Genomic DNA, 23,607 nt, shown 5'->3' on the forward strand with positions numbered 1-23,607 from the left:
AAAAGACATTTGATTGTAAAATGATAACTGCTAATAGCTACTAAATTAAACCAACCTGTATATTTTTAAAATACCTTAGCTCCAAAATTTCTTACAATACTAACATCAGAAACAATAAAGTCCGTATTAAGTTGACCAGGTCAATTTGCTGAGAATGATCTAACAAAGTCAATTTTAGAGAGATCCCTTCACATGTGCTATTCAAAGATCACAATGTATATTACCTACGAGGTAAACTACACTAACAGCTCTACTGAGATTCCCAAATTCACAATTACACATGAAATTGAACTGGAAGTTCAACTATAGATTCTCATATGTTGTAACTTATGTAAAAGTAAATTTGTATTCCTTTCTTGAATAATTTGTACATTATATTTTGTCATATTGTGTAAGATCTTTCTGTGTGTATGATGTTTTGTGCACAATAACGTCATCATATTCTATGTATGTATACTTTTATATATGTTCAAGACATTTTGTATATTCACACAATTTATCATGTTCCACTGTGGTTCTACCTCAGGTCAAAACATTTCATTCATACATACATACATACATACATACATACATACACACACACACACACCATTGTCCTTGCTAATTACTTAGGGAAGTTTCAACTATTCGTATAGCTGTGTTCCTGAGTATTACAGATTATATTCTAGTCAGACATAGATGTTTCATCTTCAAACACTTACTGCAGAGCATGGCATTTAAACATTTTAATATTAGTACTCCGTTGACATATGAGGCACCACTGCTTCTCACAGCATGGAGCTATTCCCAAAACTATGTTGGGCACTAATATCACTGCTTCTACAGTCCATCCTTTCCTTGGCTAATGGCCTCTTGGGCAAAGAACTGCCCCCACTTTGACCACTAACTTTGGACATGCTGTCCTACTGTGCTTGCAAAAAACATAGAAGACTGCTGAATCTTGCCAAATCAGAGTGAGACAGTCTTTCTACCTCCCTGCTTCTGTAGTGGTCTACACACACACACACACACACACACACACACCCAAGAAACCAGTAATTTCAAACTCCATTTAATGTAGTGAGAAAGAAGAAAACAAAAACAAACATTGGCAGCAATCTCTATGAAACACCACATAAAAACAAAGTAACTGAATAGCAAAATCAACACAACAAGCTCAGTATTATAATGAACCCCTAAATATAAGCATATAAGGGAAACAGAACTACTACAAGATATACATAATAACAATAGACATGGGGGAAGGAAGCAATCAGAAATTCCCCCTCCCCCAGAGAACATACCAAACAACAACCACTGAGGGCAGCCAATATGAAACCAAGCTCTGCCTCTGAAAGATGTTAACAAGGTACCCCCTATGGTGCTAAGAGAGCAAACAATGGTCCCAAACTGACAGAAAGGAGTTTACTACTCACTGCTACCCCAGGAATAGATACACTACATTTGTATTAATGGTCTAAGTAAGCCCCAGTGACGACAAGGTGACTTGATGAGGTTCATGTGACTCTTGTAATCACAGATTGGGATACATTACACAAAAGAAGAAGAACCTTGAACTTAGTGAACCCAATTTTGTGCAATAAGTATGCCTGTCAATTACTACAGAGGGTAGAATTATCTCTTTATTTCCCATACATGAGCTTCCATTTCTCAAAACTATTTGCTACAAATAACCTGCATAAGATAATAAGGAAGAAAGGAAATCAGAGCCCTTTAAGAGTCTCAGATGTTTGTAAACATTAGATATCCCATGGAGAACCATGTCCCAACAATCTAGATACTTCCACAACCCAAAATAAACCAAGGAAATTCTAAATGAATGATCTACTCTGTCTATAATCTATTTTATGGGAAGGGTGTTTGAGACAAAAATCTTTCTACATAGCACTGACTGTCCTGGAACTCACTATGTAGGCCAGGCAGGTCTATCTCTGTAGAGTAAATGCATATACCAGCAACTGTAACTTATACCTTATAACCTCTTATTATGCTCACTCTTGGAGCTCATAAAATATTCTAGGCCCTTAGCTCCAATATTTTTCTAGACCTCTTTTCCCCTTCTCCATAGGGCAAATTCTAGCTGGTCTTAATAATAAAAACCTGGAGTCATAACCAGGGGTAAATGTACAAAGATTAGAACAGGCAAAATCACCTCTGGCCTCCAAGATTCCTCAGGCCAAAAGGGAGCTAGCTAGCTCCTGTCTCAGTGAGCTTATAGTCATTCCTATTGCTGTCCAACCTTGTCACTTCCTATTCCTCCTACCTAGTGCTTTGGTCAAAGGTGTGTGCCTCCCAAGTACTGTGTCACCATGGCCTGGTAGTTAACCATAGAGGCCAGGCCATGGTGACACACTCCTTTAGTTAACTAGTACACTCTGATCTCCAGGCAAGCTTTATTTTGTTAGAGTATAAAAAAGATATAACCACATTTCCCCATGTTTAAACCATGACCATGCCTAAAAAACATTTGAAGTCTCCAAAAGATGGTGGGATCCCATAATGAATATTTCACCTTGTATGAATGATAACACCAATAAGCTGAAAAACACCACCTAAAGATCAACTTTGGCCCATACACTTCTCAGAACCATTTCAAGGTGGCCAGCTAAGATGATCGAGCCTCAGACTACTCTAGCCAGGATTTGAGACAAGCCCTGCAGAGATTGTACAACAAAATGATACAGCTACCTCTCCCAGGACTTAAGAATTAGCCCAATTTTTTCTTCTCAAGATCCTCCAAAAACAAAAAAAAAAAAACAACAAAAAAAAAAAAAAACAATGCCATCACACCTCAGACAGAAGGGAATAAATTTAAGAAAGTGACACTTACAGTCACAAGAGGTAGGATGGGTGGTTTTTGGTCAATCAAAGGGTTATGGCTATTTGTCACTATAGAGGATAGTCGGTTACAAGTTGTTAGTGGTAATGTTCAGGAATAAAATTGAATAAAGGGAGATTAGATTCTGAGTTCTTGTGAAGGGGAGGGGAGTAGATTATTGAATCTACTCTGAAAATAAAAAGGGATATAGGAATGGTTAAAAAGATAGATTATTAAATCTATTTTTAAAGCAAAAGACCAACTACTAATTTTAAATATTTTACATTGATATGAATCTTTGTATATTGATTGATACAAAGTTGAGATTATTTTTGCTAAAAATACATTTCTATTCTTTCTCAAGGTATTGGACCTACACAACTAACTCATTTAACAATACAATGCAAATTTCTAGTCCTTGAAAGTTATCGTTACCAACTAATTAGGATATAAAGAAATGCAAACTAGTAGGTGGTCATTACAATCCAATATGTAGTCATATTGGGTATGTTTCCGAGGTAAAACAGATATATTTTAGACAGGCCATCTTCAAACACTAAGAGATCTGTAGAATATGGCCCTTAAAATGTTTTAATAACATAGGTTCTTTTCTTTTTATATGACAATGACACATGTTTGTTCCTGGAAGCACCAATCTACATTCAAGGAAATGATGGGTATCAGCAAAATTGCACATAGAGCTTACTTTCTTTGGGGCAAAAGTCCACATGGAGTTTACTTTCTATGGGGCAAAAGGAAGCCACTGGGCAAGAAAAGTGTTCTTGCCTCGACTGCTGAGAGTATGCTGTCCAAATTGGACAAGCAGAACACAAAAAACAGTAACTGCAAAACCATGCCAAGACAAGACAGGTCAGTCCTTCAAAAATCCTACTTCATAGAAAAATCTGTCAGATAGCAGATAGCTAGATACTGGTGCCTCACTTGGGAGGCAGAGGCAGTGAGCTCTAGGCCAGACTGGTGTACTGGTCTACAAAGAAAGAGCCAAGACAGTGAAATCCTGCATATTTAAAAAAAAAAAAAGATAGATGTCCCAACATTGAACACTTTCTCAAATTTCCTGCTTTTTCAGATTATTTCCTTCTCAGATTTCTGTTACCAGATTCAGAAAATTTCACTAAAGAAAAGAAAGTGTATAAAATTAAGAGACATAAAAGATAGTTTTGGTGATGCAAGTTAGAATAGAAAATAAAGTAGTACAGCATTTTAGACTCACCAAAATGGAGTATTTTCTCATTTGTCAATTGTTAACGGACTAGACATTGTTGATTTATTTATTGCTTATATTGCATATAGTTATCATTCTTATTATATACAGTTTATTTATATATAGTTTTCCTCATATTAGTTAAACTTTTAATTATTTAAGACAAAAAAAAGGGAAAATGGTATTTTGTTTGTTTCTCTAGGGGGGAGGGCTAAAGCAGGGATTTTCTGTAGCTTTGAAGGCTCTCCTGGAATTCACTCTGTAGACCGGGCTGGCCTCAAACTCACAGGGGTCATCCCTCTGCCTCCCAAATGCTGGAATAAGAAGGTAAGTTCCACCAATGCCCATTGTGATATTTTATTTATACGCTGGAGATCAGAGTGCAGTTAGCCACTATAGAGGCCAAGCAGTGGTCTAGAGAAGTAGAGACAGAAGTGATATGGCTAGGCAGAGAGAGAAATACAAGAGACAAGAACTTAGCCTCTTTTCGGTCTGAGGATTTTGTAGAGGTAAGAACTCTAGTGGCTGGCCACTCTGCTTCTCTCTTTCAGCTTTCACCCTTAATATCAGATTCTGGGTTTTTATTAAGACCAATTAGAACTCTCCATACTTTCTCTACACTTATTATCTACCTTCAACTTTCTGATTATAAACTCTCTTCCTTATAGCCACTCTACATAGCATTGTCTTCCATAAGGTACTTATTTATGTTCATATTTCTTTACTTCTTTCTGAACCCAAGTAGGGCAATAGTAGTTCTTCATACATGTACCTTTTTGTTTATTTTTTGTTTTTTTTTTTTTTTTTTTTTTTTTTTCTTCAAGACAGGGCTTTGTTGTATAGTATTAGCTATCCTGGAACTCTTGGTCTAAAGACCAGGCTGACCTCATACTTGTAAATCTGCCTGCCTGTTTTGAGATTTAAAATTTTTAATCCTAAAAAATGTTTTAAGATTTATTTTTATTCATATAGATAGGTAGGTACGTAGTAGATGTTTCTCCTAAAAATGTTTCCCATGAAGGCCATAAGAGGAAGCCAGATCCCAAAACTGGAGTTATCATATGGGTATTGGGACTGAACTTTGGTCCTCTAGAAGAATATCCTGTGCTGCTAACTGCTGAGCAACCTCTCCAGCCCCATATATAAAATTCATAAAAGAATTAAGTACTCTCACTATACCCTAGTCTTCATGCTACAACTTTCGTTGAGCTTTTGCCCCAATAGCTCCCCAATAGCTTCATTAGCACTAAATCAAACATTTTATCTCTCTGCATTGCTTAATCCACTCCTTAGTTATCTCCTTCTTCACTACTGAAGGAAAAGGCTGTGTAGTAGAATGCCAATAGATATGGAAAGAATAAAATTATGTCAATCATAAATTGAAAGACAGAAATTTGAGAGAGATACTCACATTATATCCACAATCAGAAGGAAAGAGCAATAAATGCATCCATGAAATTAAACACTAGCTCACTTTCTCCACTCTTACACAGTGCAGAGTTCAGTCTATAGGAAATTGAGCATCCAACAATGGGTAGCTCTTCTACTCAATTCATGCAATCAAGACAATTCCCTACACAAACTTAGTAATCTGACCTAGACAATCCTTCCTTGAGGTTCTCTTCTTAGGTGATTCTAGCTTGTGTAATTAACCATCATTCTCCAATCACCCTTGCCCCTAGGGAATATCTCCTCTTCATGAACCAACACTGATCTATGAAACCAACAGGTAAAAAAATGTAAAAATGACAAGGGCCAGGCAGTGGTGGCACACACCTTTAATCCCAGCATGCAGGAGGCAGGGGGAGATGGAACTCTAGGAGTTCAAGACCAGCTTGTTCTACAGAATGAACTCTAGGACAGCCAGGACTGTTACACAGAAAATCCCTATGTTGAAGCCCCCTCCAAAAAGAATATGACAATGTGCCATTAATACGGTTCAAACAAAAAGTGTTACATCACATATTATTTTGCTACAATCACCCCCACAAAAAGGAGTAGTGTTCAGTATTCTCTCTCTTAAAATCATTCATGCCCTGTCACACTCAGCCCTAAGAAGAGAATGATCAATTTTGCAAAAATTCCAACTAATACCAACTTGAAAACCACATAAGTAAGGCATTTTGGAAAATGTTTCCACCTTCACCCAATCCTTCAATAGAGTGATCAGCCTACTCCCGGATTTCTGCTGCACACCTTCAAACACCATTTTTAATAATTACTTTATACTATGTTTGTTTAATATGCATTGAAGCCTTGTCTGCATGTATATCATGTGAGGGTTATCAGGTTGCTTAAAATGGAATTATAGACAGCTGTGAGCCACATGTGGGTGCTAGGAATTGAATCCAGGTCCTCTGGAAGAGCAGTCAGTGCTCCCTACTGCTGAGCCATTTCTCCAGCCTCCCCAACTCCGTTTTTAAGCCAACATCTTGAAAGAAATTGGGTAAGATCCTAACCTAAAAATAGCTGCTAAACTCCAATTATTGATCAACAGGTAGGTACAGGGCCATAAATTTTAAACCAATAAATTTTAATATGACACACACACACAGAGGGGGGAGGAGGGGGAGGAGGAGGGGAGTGGAGAGAGGAGAGAAAGGGAGAGGGAGAGAGAAACCTTTACATACAAATAAAACATTTATTCTCCACTAAAATAGAAAGCATAAAAGAAGTGGATATATTTTTAGATCTATGACCTACTAAAACAATTTTACAAGACCTAATGTAAGCAGTGAGATTAGTGAAGTAATTTAAATAACTCCTAAATAAAGAAGGCCAAACCTGGGAAGATTCACTGTTAAATTCCACCAAATCTTTAAGAAAGAACATCACTACTTCTATTCCATGAAACAGAAAACGAAGGCATGCTACAAAATTCTTCTTTACAAAGCCAGTACAACCCGGGTATCAAAAAAGATAGACACACAAGGAAGAGAGGGGTAAACAGTAGGGAGGGCATGCACAAGACAATGATTGGTAGAACAATGTCTGTCTCTCTTGAAAATAGATGCAATACTTCTTAACAAAATATCTGCAAACCAAAAACTACGACTCCCCATAATCAAGTTGGCCTTACTCCAGAGATACAAGAGATGGCTTATCATGCACAAATTAATAAATGTTAACGGATTATCAAAAATGCTGAAAGGACAGAAATCACATGAGCATCACAGAAGATGCAGAAAAGTCTTCGGACAAAATCCAACTATATACCTTCATGATAAAAGCTTAGATAGAATAGGACATTACCTCAATGTAAACAAGGTAACAATAAACCTATAGCCAAAATCATTAAATGGGGAAACCTCAAAGTTTTTCCACTAAAATAGTCCTTAAAGATTTAGCTAGAGTGATAAGATTAAAAAGAAAAAGACAGGAGAGAAATACAAATAGGAAAATGGAAAAAAGTCAAAGTATCCTTATTTGCTGATGGTATGACCCACTGGATACATAAAACCCCAAAGAGGCATGCTGAAAACATCAATGTGGTCAATGTGGAAAGAAACAAAATTAACAAATAAAAGTTAGTGGCCTTGCTACTTTTTAATAACATTTGAAAAAAAAAAAATAAGGTAAACAGCAACTCGGAAGATAGCTCATTTCTAAGTGCTTGTCACACAAGCAAGAAGACCTGAGTTCCATTTCACAAAGCCACCACATGAAAAAAAGAGATGCCTTAGGATTAACACTAAAGGCTGATCTCTGGAGTCCATGTATACACATGCATGTGAGAGAGAGACACACACACACACACACACACACACACACACACACACACACACACACACACAGAGTGAAGACAAATGAACTCATCAAAGTGAGAAGGGGGCACGATATCAAGAAATCCAGGAGATGGGGAAGAGAAAAGGTGAAGATAGATATTATATACATACATGAAATTGCCAACAAGTTTAAAAGGGGGTTGGGGTGGTATTTTTAAAAGAACACTACTAGAGTTATGACCATGTCTCATATATTACAGAATCACAGTGACAAAGCCAGCAGAGTAGTAGCAAAACAAACATGTCAATCTGGAAAGATACAGATATAAACTCACCTAACTTTTGGCAGAGATGCCAAAAATATACCTTTGAGGATGGATAGAGTAAATAGCATCTTCAACAAATGCTGTTAAGAAAATTGAATATCCACATGAAGACAAAACTAGACTGTTACTTCTTCCTACCTATATAAAAATCAACTCCAAATGTATGGAAGGCCTTAAAACCAGAACCTAAAACTCAGAAACTGTTGTTAGAGAAAACAGACCAAAACACAGTAAATTCCAGCACTGGGGAGGGGAGGCAAGTCTAGATAGCCAGGGATACACAGAAAGACCCTGACTCAAAAAGGAGTGTAGTGCAAACTTCAAGATACAGGAATGGATAAGAACTTTCTGCATAGGAGTCTAGTAACTTAAATAAGATCAACAATTGAGAAGTGTGGCCTCATATGAAATTTAAAAATTTAAAAATTTTAAAAATTTAAAAATTTCTACACACCATGAAAGGTGATCTTTGCTAGGTATACATCTGACAGAATTAATACACAAAGAACTAAAAAACTAAGCTGGCTGGGGAAAAGGTTCTGCAGTTAAATACACTTGTTGCTCTTGCAGAGGTTCAATTCCCACTCATCCTGAGAGGGGTAACCCAAACCCAGAAAGATGAATATGGTATATATTCACTTATAAGTGGAAATTAGACTAACTAAATGATAATCAAGCTACAATCCATAGACTCAGAGAGGTTAGATAAAGAGGACGGTTCTCAGGGCATGCAAGGATCTCCCTGGAAAGTCTCCTGTTGGCTCTACCCTTCCTTCTTTTTCTCAGCATCCAACTGTGCCTGGAAATCCTAGTAATCTATTGGCCATTCAGCTCTTTATTAAACTAATCCAGATTTTAATTTTAGAGATTTCAGAGCAGACTGGGGACAGGTGGGGATGGGAATGGGTGGGGATCAGAATGAGGGCTCAAGGGAGTAGAGAACAAGGAGAATGCTGGAATGGTTTGCAAACCTAGATCAGTGAAAACTTTCATAATATATGGTGATCCTAATAAGGACTCATATTAATGGAGCATAAGTAACTGGTCATCTCTTGTCTGAAGGCAAGGCTTAACAGTGAAAGAACTAGGTTGCATTCAATTTAGTTATTAGTCAAGTTGTCCCCCCATGAAAATCCCTAAACAACCCAGTCTGTTGCTACGACAAAGGGTTGCTCTCCACAAACTGATAGCCCAGGGATTTGGGAAGGGGGCAGGGAGGTAAGAAACACATTATCTAAGAAAACTCTCATACAACTCGTTCAACATGGAGCCTTAGCCCCTTCATTCTAGTCTCATGGGTGCAGGAAGGTACTCTACAAGCTACCAAAAAAGAGATGTGGACACCAACCCAGCCACAAAACCTCTGACCTACAGTCTGTCCTGCCTGCAGGACAGTGGTGGCACAGAACTTGTGGGAGTGAACCAATGTCTGATTTGACCTAAGGTCTACTCCACAAGAAGGAACCCATACCCGACACTCCTGGGGTAGCCAAGAAGCAGAGACTAGATAGCCCCAAACTTATGTTAAAACTAAATACAACTGGTCACAAAAAAGAAAAGGGGAGGGGGGCTTAAAATAAAATGACTCTTAATGATGTTCTGCTAGACTCATAGATCAGTACCTCATCAGAGAGGCTTCCTCCAGCAGCAGGGAACGGATGCAGAGACCCACAGCCATATAGTATGCAAAAGCTTTATAGCTTTTAGGAGACTGAAATAAGAAAACAGCCACAAATTGCAGGCCAGCCTGGCTTATAGAGTATGATCCTATATAAAAATATTTTTTTAATCAAGTGGTGGTGGTGGTACACGCCTTTGATCCCAGCATTTGTGAGGCAGAGGCAGGCAGATCTGAGTTCCAGGACAGCTATTTCAAGATATTTGATTGTACTGTGTAAAGATACATCACTCTTGATTAGTTTAATAAAGAGCTGAACGACCAATAGATCAGCAGGCTTTCTGGGCACAAAGGATGCTGGAAGAAGAATTAGACTTGAGAGGAGACTTGGTGCAAGAATAACATGTAGGAGATGAGGTAATAAGCTATGAGCTGCGTGAGCATGTAAGTGAATAGAAATGGGTTAATTTAAGTTATAAGAACTAGTCAGAAACATGCCTAAGCTACATAATAGTAGTTTCATACTAATAGTCTCTATGCCATGATTTGAGAGCTGGCTGGCAGAACAAAGACTTGACTCAGAACAGCCAGGGCAACACAGACAAGCACTATCTCAGAAAAAAAAAAATAAAATAAAATGTGCTTAGAGTTCAGCTCAATGTACATACAGTCTACACCTAACTAGCAGTCACGAGGCCTGGTTTCCATCCTCAATACTCCTCAGCACAGCTCCTCTCAGTCTAACTTTCCTCATATGTCAGTCTCACCAAACGCACTACAGCCATTCCACACCATTGCTCTTGACCACATTACTCTCTTAGCTCTCTAGTTATGAAAAAACTTCAACTTCTACACAGGATTCCAAAAACAAAACGCATTTTTAAAAAATAAATGAAAAGGTTGAATACTGAAAGCTCTTCTGAGACACAGAAGAAAGTACTCAAATTATCTTAGGAGATGAGTAACCCTAAACACAACGTAAATCTAATACTAAACCTGGCACCAAGAAACTTCCACCTTACTCTGAAGTGTTTACATTGGCAAAATCTCCTCCTTCTGTTGCCAACTATTAATGGCAGACTAAGGGCAAGTGATAATCCCTTCTCACTGTAATAAGAGACATATGGTCTGGCAAACCTACTTAGAACTGAGTTCATTTCAATAAAATAACTTTTTACTTAATAGGATTCAATTTAACATTTTTAAAATGGAGCTGGGCATGGTGGCACATGCTTCCCAGAACTTGAGAAGCAGAGGCAGGCAGATCTTGAGTTCAAAGCTACCCTGGTCTACATAGTGAGTTACAGGACAGCCAGAACTATGTAGAGAAACCCTGTCTCAAAACAAACACACAAACAAAAACTGTTAAACTGGTGCAAAAACCTCTATAAATGGTTCAGCATATATTGCACAGTAACAACACATCAAACTACGAATTTTCATCTTTCCTTGAATAAGCAATATACAGTACAATTCACTCTGGCAACAATGGGCAGTGGCAACAACAGCAGGCCCCAGTCAGCAATGAAGATACACTGTACAACACAGTGTACTGCTAAACCGTGGTACTCAACAGGCTGGATGTACACTTCCAATTTACATTTTCCATTTGTGAACTTATCTCAATGTATCCCCTCTACTTTAAGCTGCAGTTCACCTAATGTTGGCAAGCTAAATACTAGAAATATCTCATATAAGATTGTCTCAGTGTATTAAATAACCAATGAATTCCAAATAATGATCTACAAGTTAGTGTTTAGCAATATTTTTTTATTTTATTTTCTTATTTTTCATTTTTTGTTTGTTGTTTTTTGAGACAGGGTTTCTCTGTGGTTTTGGAAGCTGTCCTGGAACTAGCTCTTATAGACCAGGCTAGTCTCAAACTCACAGAGATTCACTTGCCTCTGCCTCCCGAGTGCTGGGATTAAAGGTGTGCGACGCCACCGCCTGGCTAGCAATATTTTTTTTTTTTTTTAAGAGTCTCACTATGTAGCCCTAGACAGCCTGGAACTCAACTGTGTAAACTAGGCTAGCCTCTAATTCACACTGAGATCCACCTGTTTCTGCCTCTGGATTGCTGGGATCAAAGGTATGCACCACCATACCTAGCTAAGCAATAAATCTTTTCTGAAGTTGGAAAATTCCCAATGTGATGTCATGTGGCCACAAATGGTAATCTTCTAAGTTTCTCAACTCCTATCTATGGCTATACTTGTTTTAGTTAAGAACAATTAGACATAAAAGTCAAAATAATTTCATTTTCCTCTAACTATTACTGATTATTGTAATCTATTGACTATAGACATGCCATTTAGCCTCTCTAGGAAAAGATGGCTTCACAGGTCTTAAATGGTTACATAAACCTTCAAACTGACCATCCTGGCAGTATACAATTGCAATTCTAGTTCTCAAGAAGCTGAGGTAGGATGGCAAGTTCTGAGCCACGCTGGACTACATAATTATTTCAAGACCAGCCTCAGCTACACAATGAGAACATGTCTATAAATACAGAAGTCCTACAAATTAGAGTAGGGCAAAAGAAAGGTTGGGTACAAAACTAAATAAATACATCTTTTAATACAAATTTTATTTCATGGGCATGCATGTCTTGCCTGCATGCATGTCTATGCACCAGGAGTGTACCTTATACCTACAGAAGCAGAAGGTAGCACTAGATCCACAGAAACTGGAATTACAGTTATGAAACCACAGGGTGAGTGCTTAGAACCAAACCCAGGTCCTCTCCAAGAGCAACCAGTATTCTTAACTCCTAAGTCCCATCCCCAGCCCCAAGGTTGGTGCTTTTAAACCTTCCTAACATATGATCAGAGATTATTTTTTTCAATGAAGGGTTTGTTAAATATAAAGATGATTCCAAAGACCAATAATACTCCATTCCTACTGATTTCAACTATAGTCAGATCTACTGTTCATTTTAAATATCACTTGGTTACTTCAGGAAAACATTTTATTCCATAACTATTTAAATGCCTATGAGTGTTTTACAATCCAAATTATGAACAGCTAAATTAAAACCTCACATGTACTCTAAATTAGTATGTCCTTTGTTTCCTTTTAAAATGTGTCAGATTTTCATAATTTATAGAAATTATCTTTTAGCTAAAATCCTATCTGTACATTATATGTAATTGCTACAGCATTGTAAATAAGATACTTGATTATCCATGAATGTGTTGTCAGAAACAGAAATGTAAATCAGATGTTGTATTCCATTGAATGTAGCTTTCACAATCTGTTTATACTTGGGTATTGTACAATATTATTTTAAGATTTATTACTTTTGTTTAAGCTCTGGAACCTTTGCTTAATGATGTAAAGATGTGTTTGATTATATAAAATTTACCTGTGGTCAGCAAGTAGCTGACAGGAAGTGGTAGGGAGGAGCCAGATGGAGAAGGGTTTTTAAGGAGGGGCGAGGACAAGCATGAGGGTTTCTGAAGGGATTAGGAGAGGAATGAGCTACTTACTATTCAGCCTCTCTGAAGTGCAGAATTCAATCTCAACCTTTGAATCTTGAGTTCTTCAGAGGGACAGAGATTTAGATAAATTCCCTTGGTAGCTTTGAAAGAAGTCTGTGCTTGAGGGAATAGAATTCCCTCAGGCTTTGGTTCTTGCTGCATAACCGCTGCAGATAGTTGCTGATTGGGACAGCTGTGGCTTAAAAGGCGGCAGCAACTTAAAAGGAGGACAACACTTGGGTAGTTTACTTTTAAGGCTTATTGAGAGAAGACTTGCCTTGAATTTCTGATCTTCTTGCTTCTACCTCCCAAATTCTGGAAATGTAGCTATGTGACACACTAAGAAAACATTGGCAAATTTTGGTAATACCTGTTTTTCAAGACATGATTTTTTTTTTTTTTTTTCTTTTTTTTCTTTGCAGCCCTGCTTGTCCTGGAACTCACTCTGTAGAACAGACTGGCCTCACACTCAGTGATCTGTCAGCCTACCTCTGTGTTCCAAGTGCTGGGATACAGGCAAGCACACAACTGCAGGCTGTAATGCTGTTATTAACTGGACCACTTTTGTTTATGTCTGTTATTAGGGCACATACTTTTTGTATTTTTGTAGAATGTTTTTTTTATTAAATTAAAAATATGTTGTTCATACACTGCATTTAATGCTAAATATTTTGTTGCCTAAATTTCTTAAATCTGAAAACTGGCAAAACAAAAATCAGAAAACAAAGCTGTAGTTTTGTTTTGTTTCCAAGACAGGATTTCTATGTGTAGTCCTGGCTGTCTTGAAACTCACATACCCCACACACTGGGATCTGCCTGCCTCTGCCTCCCTAACACTGGGATTAAAGTCATGTACCACCATGCCTGGTTAAAACTTTTAACTTTAAAAAATTAATGTATCAAGATGGTATCTCACTATAGTTAAGCTGGCTTCAAAATTATAACTCTTCTGCCTTAGTATTCCACAAGCTGGGACTATAGACTGTTCACCCTGCCTGGCTATATTTTAGGTAACACATATTACTTTTACAAATGGTTATATTTTGTCATTTTTTTCCATACATGTATGTAATGCATTTTGATCATATTGACACTCCAGTATCCTTTCTTTTCCCTCTCTCTCCAATCCTTTTACTTTTACTAACTAGTGATGGAGAGGACAGCCCAGTGAGTTTAAAAATGAGTATAGGTGAGAGGTTGCTTATAGGGTCATAAACTACTCATGAATATGCACAACTGAAGAAAATGTCTCTCCTCCAGCAACTATTAACTGACTATAAATCCTCAGGGAGGACGTGGCTAAACTTTAAAAACATCTGTGTGAACATTTAAGGGATTGGACATTCTAATTTAGTTAGAGTGCATGTGAGGTTTTAATTTAGCTGTTCATAATTTGGATTGTAAAATACTCATAGCCATTAAATAGTTATGGAATAAAATTTTGTTTTCCTAAAGTAATCTCCAAAACAAATATTATCTGTAATGGCTAATACAATGAGGTCTGTTGTGGAAACTTTGTTTATGATATAACAACTAAAGCTTGCCTGAAGATCAGAGTGCAAAGCTAGCCACACTAGTTAGCCACAGAGGTCAGGCAGTGGTGGCACACACCTTTAATCCTAGCAGCCACACTTGTTAGTATTAGAGCAGACAGAAGTGGTACACACCTTTAATCCCAGCATTCGGGAAGCAGAGGCAGACAGATCAATATGTTAGTTCAAGGCCACCCTGAGCAATACAAAATTCATCATTCTAAAAGAAAAACACAACTCACACAAAGGTGATCTCTGCACTTGGGACTCCATACCTTAATCCCAGCACTAGAGAGGAATATAAGGTGGTAGGGGACAGGAGCTCAGTGCAGTCTGAGATTTGGTAAAGACAGATGAAGGTTAGAGATGCAATTAGAGAACAGGATTGCCCTTTCTGTCTGACCATTGGTAGAGGTGAGAACTCTCCACTGACTGGCCGATTTGCTTCTCTAATCTTCAGCATTAACCCCAGTATCTGACTCTGAGTTGATATTATTAAGAACAATAGAATTTGTTTTGCCAGTCTGTAAATATTCAATATAGGTACCATTTTTTTCTCTCTAATATTTATTTGTGGTTGCCATTAGTAGACCAATCTAGCCTGGAAACCCCCTAATTTACTCTTTGCATATTGGAATTACTGGTATGTATCACCATGACAAGCCCAGACATATACATCTAAAAGACAATAGCCAGGTACACTATAATGCAGGTCAGTAATTCCAACTACTAAGGAGGATGAAGCAAGATAGTAACTTAAGCATAAGGGTTTAAGGCTCTTGCATGAAAGAACCATCTCCAATGAATGATGACCAAACGGACAGATGGGGTGACAGCTCTTAAAATAAATAGGTGTCAAGGAGGAAAATATCTGTCTGTAACACTCCCCCCATCAATTCAATTTTGTTATTACTTAACATCATAACATTATTTTAAAAGTCTAATGATAAAACTTACAGTAGTTTTACCTTGTATAATACATTTAATAACAAACCTCATCTAATAATAAAACACAGAAATATAGACTGGGCCTTCAGTTCAGTGTTAAGAGAGCTTATTTTGCATGCCAGAGGCCTTGAATTCAACTACCAGCATCAGAGGAAGAAAAATAAACAGATTTTAAACCTGGTGACCAATAAAGATTAAGCTATATCTTTCAACATGCTAAAAGTAAAATCCAAATATTGTTTATAACTCGAAAATCTGCAGCTAAACAAATTTAATTAAACACAATTTTTAAGTCTAGAATTCCACAATAATTTATAAAGATTTGGTAAAAATATAGAATCACATACATTTGGGGAAGATAAGTAAAATGCACAACCCCAAAAAGTAACTGTTCTTCAATAACATTCAAATCAGTATGACCATACAATGGTCATTTCTAAAACAAAACAATGCTCATGAAATGCCACAACTAGAAAGACCAATAATGGCAACACTTCCTTAATCACACTGTAATAAGGCCTACCTACAGAGGCTTCAGTTTGTGGTTTGAAAAGCCTAAATAAAGCCACTTATTAAACCAAAGTGTCATTCTTTCAATCAACAATCTCAGCAATAAACATAATCCTACTGACACTTTTATCACAAAACTACCTCATAAGATAAACACATCCAATTACTGGCTACCAGAGACCTCCAATATTTTCACATATAACCCTAACTATGCTAAACTAAATCACATTTATTATTTTGCTCACAATGAAGGACCAATCTCAAAACTAAATATTTGAAAGTATTTTGTATTTAACTTGAAAAAGGGTACAAACATAAGCTGAAGTCAACACTTGCTAAAATAACTGTACTTTAAAATTTCCCAAAGAGATATAAAATGTTATATGACCTCATTTTCAAACACAAAATAAAATCTGTACACATATTTCTAAAACTAGTTCATATCAACTCTACAAAAATATTCTTTCTCCATTTAAGATAACTTCCTTTATTTCCATTAAGATAATTCAGAGGGGTTATCCCTTAACTATACTGCCATTATATTCTTAAGAGAATCACAAATCGGGGACTCGAGAGATGGCTCAGTGGTTGAGAGCACTGGCTGCTCTTCCAAAGGACCAGGGCTCAATTCTCAGCACCCACATGGCAACTCTTAACTTTCTATAATTCCAGTTCCAGGAGATCTGACACCCTCACACAGACATGCAGACAGACCACCAATGTACATAAAAATGAAAAAGAACCACCAACCAAGTATGAATAATTCTATCAGGTTTGCTTTTAATTAATTAAAATTAATCAGCATTTATTGTAAGTAAAATAAGCAGAAAACAGGTAAATCAGAACAAAGGTTAGTATTTAGGCAAGATTTAGTATTTTGATTAAAAGGGCAAAATATTCACGAACAAATGATATATTTGGCCGCTAGAATAAATAAAACATTAGCATCACTGAAAGAAAAAGCCAATATTTAGAATTTAAATTATTCTATTATAAAAGACAAAAGCTGATGAGAAAAGTACTTACATGTGAATAATCTGTTAGTGATACATAGCAACAAACTATCATTGCTCAAGTCACCTCAAGATTTTGTAAGATGACCTGTTAACACATGCAAGAAATCACTCTCATGCTGTCAATCACGTTGTATTTAATTTTCAATTACAATGGTCAAAACCATATTTACAAATATGGCATTATTCTAGACCTACTCTTTGATTTAATATTCTATTGGTCAAAATTTTTCTGAATTTCAATGCTTCCATTTAGCTGTAAAAAACAATTTTATCTAAAAAGAACTTTTAAATTTTAATAAGTGTGCTACACAATCAGCAACAACAAATCCACTTACTTTTTTCTCTTTCTCATGATGTTTATCCTGAGAGTGAGAGGAAGAATCACTTAAACTTTGATCATATGACCTATTAGATCCCCGTTTGCTCTTTTTCTAAAAAAGAAAACATATACATATGTGTATATGTATATAAAATTCCACTTTTTATTAGGCTTAAACTATTTTCCATGTGAAATGTTTAAATGTCAAGTTTTTTTAATCAGTTATTTCAATTTATATAACAAAATTTAAATATCAGACTATATTACAAAGGAAAAAACTAACCCTATATTTAACATCAATGCCATATTTTTTTATATTTATTAAGATTTGTGAAAACAAGCCAGGCATACAGGCATACATCTTTAATTCCAGCACTTGGGAAGTAGAAGCAAGCAGATCTCTGTGAGTTCAAGGTTAGCATAGCCTACACAGAGAGAAGACATCCAAAAACATAGAGACCCTGCCCTGTCCCCTTCAAAAGTGTTAAAAATGTTCCTATTTTCAAATAAGTACTATATTTTCAAGGTTGACTAAAAAAAGAAAAGAAACGCCTTAACCAAAAGACAACATATTAAAGAATGCCACTGGGGATAGTGGCATACACCTGAAATCCCAGCACTTGGGACACTGGAGATAAATAGATGTCAAGACTGGAAGAATAGCAAAATAAATATTTAAAAGAGATACTTTATACCATTAGTAAAGCACAAAGCATTTACCTGAGGAAAACACTTCTTATCTCTACAGGACATTCAGAGCAAATTAAGACCAAGTATCAGTATTAGATCCATGCATTTTTAAAAGCATTACCTATTTCTGTTTTAAATGTAGCACTGCCTAATAGAGTATGAAGGTAAAAGTCATTTGGGTGGGTGCTTACAAGTTGGTCACACTCCAACTAATTAGTTTTAAACTGATTTTTCAAGTGACTATAAAATAACTTCAAGTTCTATGCAACTTATTAACTAGATGAATTTTCACAACATGCAAATAATATTACATCAATAATTAGTAATGAGAAAAACTATTTGTACAAATGTCAAAATTCTTTTTGGCTTTTTTTTTAATTTTGTTTTTGTTTTGTTTTGTTTATTGTTGTTTTGTTTTGTTTTGTTGTTTTTGAGATATGGTCCCAGGTTGGCCCTCAACAATATATAGCAGGAAGATTACTTTCAAAACTTTATTCTCCCACCTCCCAAGAACTGGGTGGGTGGGCTTACAAACATGCCACCACACCCAGCTTCAAACTTTTCAACTGAAGTCTAAATTTCTTATAAACAGTTCATTTCTATCAACCATTAAGATAAATCAATCTTTTGCAATGAGTGATACAGATATACACTTAAATACAGTCGTGTATCATCTGATGAGAAACACCATAACAAAGTTCTGTATTAGGTAATTTTGTGATTTCATCAGTAGAAGCCTGAAGGATGGTAAATAATAAATATTATTTAGAAGAGGAAGGTAGGAGCAAGCAGACCTATTCAGCAGGTAAAGGTAATTAAAAATAAGGCACTTAACAACAAAGGAAAAAAAAAAAACATTGATTGTATGAATCTACATATTTAAGAACTGAGAAACAGATATTTGGGAGTATTAAAAATACTTGTTTTTCAAAAGAAAACGGACATAAAATCCACAGTACATAAAATCCAAAGTTTCTAACTATGAGCTAGAAATATGGATCAGCAGTTAAAAAGAGCATTTGTTACTCTTGCAGAAGACCAGAGATCAGTTCCCAGCACCCACATTCCATAACTCCAATTCCAGAAGATTTGATACCCTCTTCTGACGTCTGTGGGAACCAGTGACATTTTGTAATGCATATACATACATTCAATCAAAACACCTTATAAACAAAAGAAAACAAAGGCTTCAAAAAGTTTCTAACTCAATCATCCATGTAAGTGTTTGACCACAAAGTTGGACTACATCTCACAACCTTCCAAGATGAGTCTTTAACCAAGTTACAAAATAGCCTCATTTCTGTTTTACTATTTCCTAGTTTAAAAAAAAAAAAAAAGGTTATGTTTAACAGGTAATCAGGATAACAGTTATGCAACAGGAAGAGAGGAAAAGTGACCCAAAAAAAAAAAAAAAAAAAAAAAATTCAAAGTGATTACTAACAAAGCAACATTAAAGAGTTCTCTAAAAGCTAATTTTTCCACGAAATGCTTATTTGCTATCAATTACTAGTATATACTATGATCTAGAATATTCTAATAAAGCAAAATATTTTAAAATTACTAATTTTTTCCATTTTCAATAAAGAACATGTTAAATTTGATCTTCAGTAAAAATCAAGGAAAAACTGACTATGCTCTCTCTTATTTTATGCCCTTTATATGATGGTGTCACCATCTTGTCAATATCAACTGCTAGTTATTTAGTACCAAATTGAAAACTGTTCTCACCAGCTTACTAAAGTGGTATTTACAGTATCCACAGTACTGGACGTTGTCTGCACCATTGCCTTCTTCTTCGCAAAGCAGCCCAGCAAACTGAGCACTGCAAACAAAAGCCAAGGACATCAATAAACCTCAAGCCATGATACATTTAAGCAAAGAAAATTAACTTTTTAGCATTTGTAAGACAAAATAAAGGAAAAAGAGGTTCTATAGGGGCAAGAGGTCTAGCTCCGTTAGGGAACCACCTGTTTATTTTCAGTATCTGCCTCCTAGTCATGCTGGAGCCCACGCTCGTCAACACGGAACAGAAAGGCTCTTTTGTAGTTGTGGTCAAGGTCATTTCATCTCCACTTGCAATTATCATTCTTTAAGACCATGTTATAGTTTATGACAAACTCTTCATCTCATGAATAAGGATATATCAAGGTTTTATGTCACCAAACAGTAATTAAATTGCTTTAAAAATTGCAATCAGGAAGTAGATAGAGTTGAGTTCAGAGTTTGAAACAAGCCTGGATAACAATGAGAGCCCACAAAAACACAGTAACAATGTTTCATTAAGACAAGTTCAAAAAATAAAGCAGTATTAGAAAAAAAACAAATACAAGTGATGAAAAAAGAGGGGGAGAGAAAAGTCTTTTTCTCTACATAATTAGTAGTTCTTACTTTTTAAAAAATGTGTTAATCCAAATAAGGGCCATGCCTCACTAGAAATCTGAAACAACAAAGCGGTAGCAAGTCCGCAGATGCAAACAATGTCCTTTCTTTTTGTGGGATGGTAGTGGGGTCTCTCATGCTTGGCAAGCACATTACTACTCAAATTACATCCCTATCCCTGTTTATTTGTTATTGTCTTTATTCATGTATTTACCACTGGGTACACCCTTGAACCACAGTGCATGTAGAGAGGCCAGAGAACAACTTGGGAGAGTTGGCTCTTTCCTTCCACCATGTGGGATCTAGACTTTAAACTCAGGTCATCAAGGTTGGCAGCAAGCACCTTTATTTCTGAACTATCTTGCCAGCTCTTACTTTTTTGCATTTTAGAAATAGTGTCTCGTGATGGGGAAACCCACAGAATCAGCTGACTGGAGCTAGTGAGGACAGGGCCTTACCCTCTCCGTGGAATAGAAAGGAGGAGGGGAAAGTGAAGGGAGTGGGAGGAAAAGCGGGTCGGGGAACTGAGATTGAAATGGAAAAAATGAGAGAGGGGGGGGGCTCTCATGAGGTTTTCCAAAATGGTTCTGAATTCACTATATGGTTCATGCAGGTCTTGAATTTGTAATGTTCCTGCCTCCACCTGAGTAGCAGGTATTACATGCTTGTACCACTAGACTGGCTTACACATCAACTTAAAGGAAAAAAAAATCTTTGCAATTCATACATGCTTCAAAAATCATAGCACAATAAGCAAGACCAACATAGACTATGTTTTCTGGTCAAAAGCAATAAAAGGGCTGCGGATGTAGCTGAGTAACAGGGTGCTTTTATGATATGTACAAAGTATGTTACAGTTATGAGGGGGAAGGATTTCCCAATGCAAGTTTTACAGCTCTGAAGGGAACGGTATCCTGGTGGTAGGGAGCCAAGGAATATCACAAAGTCACACCACTCAACAAAACTCACACAGAAGACTGATTGGAAGGGGAAAACCCGGAAGGGTGACTGTCTGTGCTGGGGTGAAAAGCAGCAGAAAACTGAACAGAAGTCAGGGTTTATATAGGGTTTCTTTTGGGGACAGAGCATTGTAAGGTAAAGCTAAAGTAGGTTTTCAAATCCTGAGCTTGAGCTTTTTATTCTGTTGAGCAGAGTGTGACCACCTGAAACTGAAGGGGCTGGGTCCAGATGGTGAGTGGGAGCCTTGTGTTGGAAGTCATCAGGGGTGGGGCCTGGCCACCCATGCCCACCTATGTGGGTACCAAACAAAAAACCTATTCCAGTAGGATGCACTGTAATAATACATGGGTAGGCAGTTATTTGATTTCATGGTGTTATGCCAATTCTATTTATGTACAATGATGGAAACATACTTACCAAGTTACATGGAAAGCCTGTCGACATCCATGTTTATTACATGTCATGCAAGCACCAGTGGCTGCTTTGCTTTCTCTTCCTTGTTCATCACATATATAGCAAGTCTTGGAATAAAAGGATAAAAACAAAAATCATAGACATGCTTTATATGAATCTGTACTTTACAGTTATCTTCAGAAATTAGTATCAAATTTAATATCTAGTCTTTCATAAAGAATGTTAAGTTCACAAAGGCATTACTGTCATTAGCATTTTCACTGGACTCAACACCCTGCCAGAAAAGAGGCCTCTTCAAGGGCACTGACATAAAGAGGCAGAATCTAGTCTTCTGTATCCTATAGGACTTAATGTTTAGGTTGCTTCAACTCTCCACATTACCAATTAAGCCCCAATAACATAACAAGCTGCAGTGGGAAGGAAACGTGTTAGCTTAGTAAATCAGAAATTCTTCTTTAAACCAACTCCAACAACTTTAACTGACAATTTGTTCACTTCCGATGATGAGTGATGATGATAGAAACTTAATTACAGAAATACTACTTTATGATGAGCAGTATATAGGTAAATAAAATTTAGCAGCCAACTAGTAAGTTGCTTATACAAAGAACAATGTCAAACTACTGTAATGCCAATAAGGGGGCTTTTTAAGAAACAGAGACCAGGAGTGATATAACACACACCCATAATCATCAGTAGTCAATAGAGGTAAAAAGAACCACAACCTCAAAGCTAGCCTAGATTACAATGCAAGATCCAGGCTATGAGTTTGATAAGACCCTGTCTCAAAAAAGTTGCCAGACAGTGGTGGCACATACTTTTAATCCTAGTACTTGGGAGGTAAAAGCAGGCAGATCTCTGAGTTCAAAGCCATCCTGGCCTACACAGAGAATTCTAGACAACCAGGGCTACAAAGAAACCCTGTCTTGAAAAAAAACAATAAATAATAAGTCTAGCAGTTCTTCTTGAGAGGACAATTATTTATTTGTGACAGGGTTTGGAGTTCATGAATAAATAAAGCCACTGTTAAAAATCTAACAAGAAGAATTCTACATTGTATCAAATCACATAATAGTGCACAAAGCCATCCAGCTGTGATTTGGTAATGGAAATTAAAAAGGGTAGGAGCAATAGCTCAACTGAAAAAGCAATTGCCACCCTAGCATGAGAATTTCAGTTCAAGCCCCAAAACCCAGGCAGCCAGCACAGCAAGCTCCAAACTAATAAAAGACCCTATCTAAAATACAAGATGTATAGCACCAGAGAAATAACACCTGAGGTTGACAACAACTAGCCTCTATACACACGTACATGCTTTTGTTTCTGTGTTTGTTTGTTTTTTTGTTCTGAGACAGGGTTTTCCTGTGTAGCTCTGGCTAGTCCAGAACTCACACTGTACACCAGGCTAGCCTTGAACTCAAGAGATCCACCTGCCTCTGCTCCTGAGTTCTGGGACTAAAGGCATGTGCCCACACCACCAGACTTCACACATATTTTTTAAAAGGTATAAGCACAATTGCCTAGTAGAACAGGCATTTCAAAGTTATAGCAGCAAGAAGATGGAGGGACAACTCAACAGAGTTAAGAAGACTAGCTGTTCTTCCAGAGGACCAACCATCAGTGCCCAGCCAGCCACCAACTCCAGTCC

The 23,607-nt window shown here is 36.9% G+C and overlaps 1 protein-coding gene across 16 annotated transcripts in view; it reads right to left on the minus strand.

Moving 5' to 3' along the window:
- The window catches only part of Mllt10 (MLLT10 histone lysine methyltransferase DOT1L cofactor), a 144,888-nt gene that overhangs the window by 74,827 nt on the left and 46,454 nt on the right, over positions 1–23,607 (minus strand). For 15 of the 16 annotated variants that reach the window (XM_051205622.1, XM_051205621.1, XM_051205620.1 and 12 more), the window contains 3 exons: positions 21,963–22,066; positions 19,935–20,028; positions 17,533–17,628 (listed from right to left, as the gene is read on the minus strand). In XM_051205622.1, coding sequence (XP_051061579.1) covers positions 17,533–17,628; positions 19,935–20,028; positions 21,963–22,066 — 294 coding nt within the window. The remainder of the gene's footprint in view (positions 1–17,532; positions 17,629–19,934; positions 20,029–21,962; positions 22,067–23,607) is intronic. The other variant, XM_051205624.1, reaches the window with a different exon arrangement.

This window comes from Phodopus roborovskii, unplaced genomic scaffold (assembly GCF_943737965.1).
Source record: "Phodopus roborovskii unplaced genomic scaffold, PHOROB, whole genome shotgun sequence".
In the NCBI taxonomy this organism is placed as follows: Eukaryota; Metazoa; Chordata; class Mammalia; order Rodentia; family Cricetidae; genus Phodopus; species Phodopus roborovskii.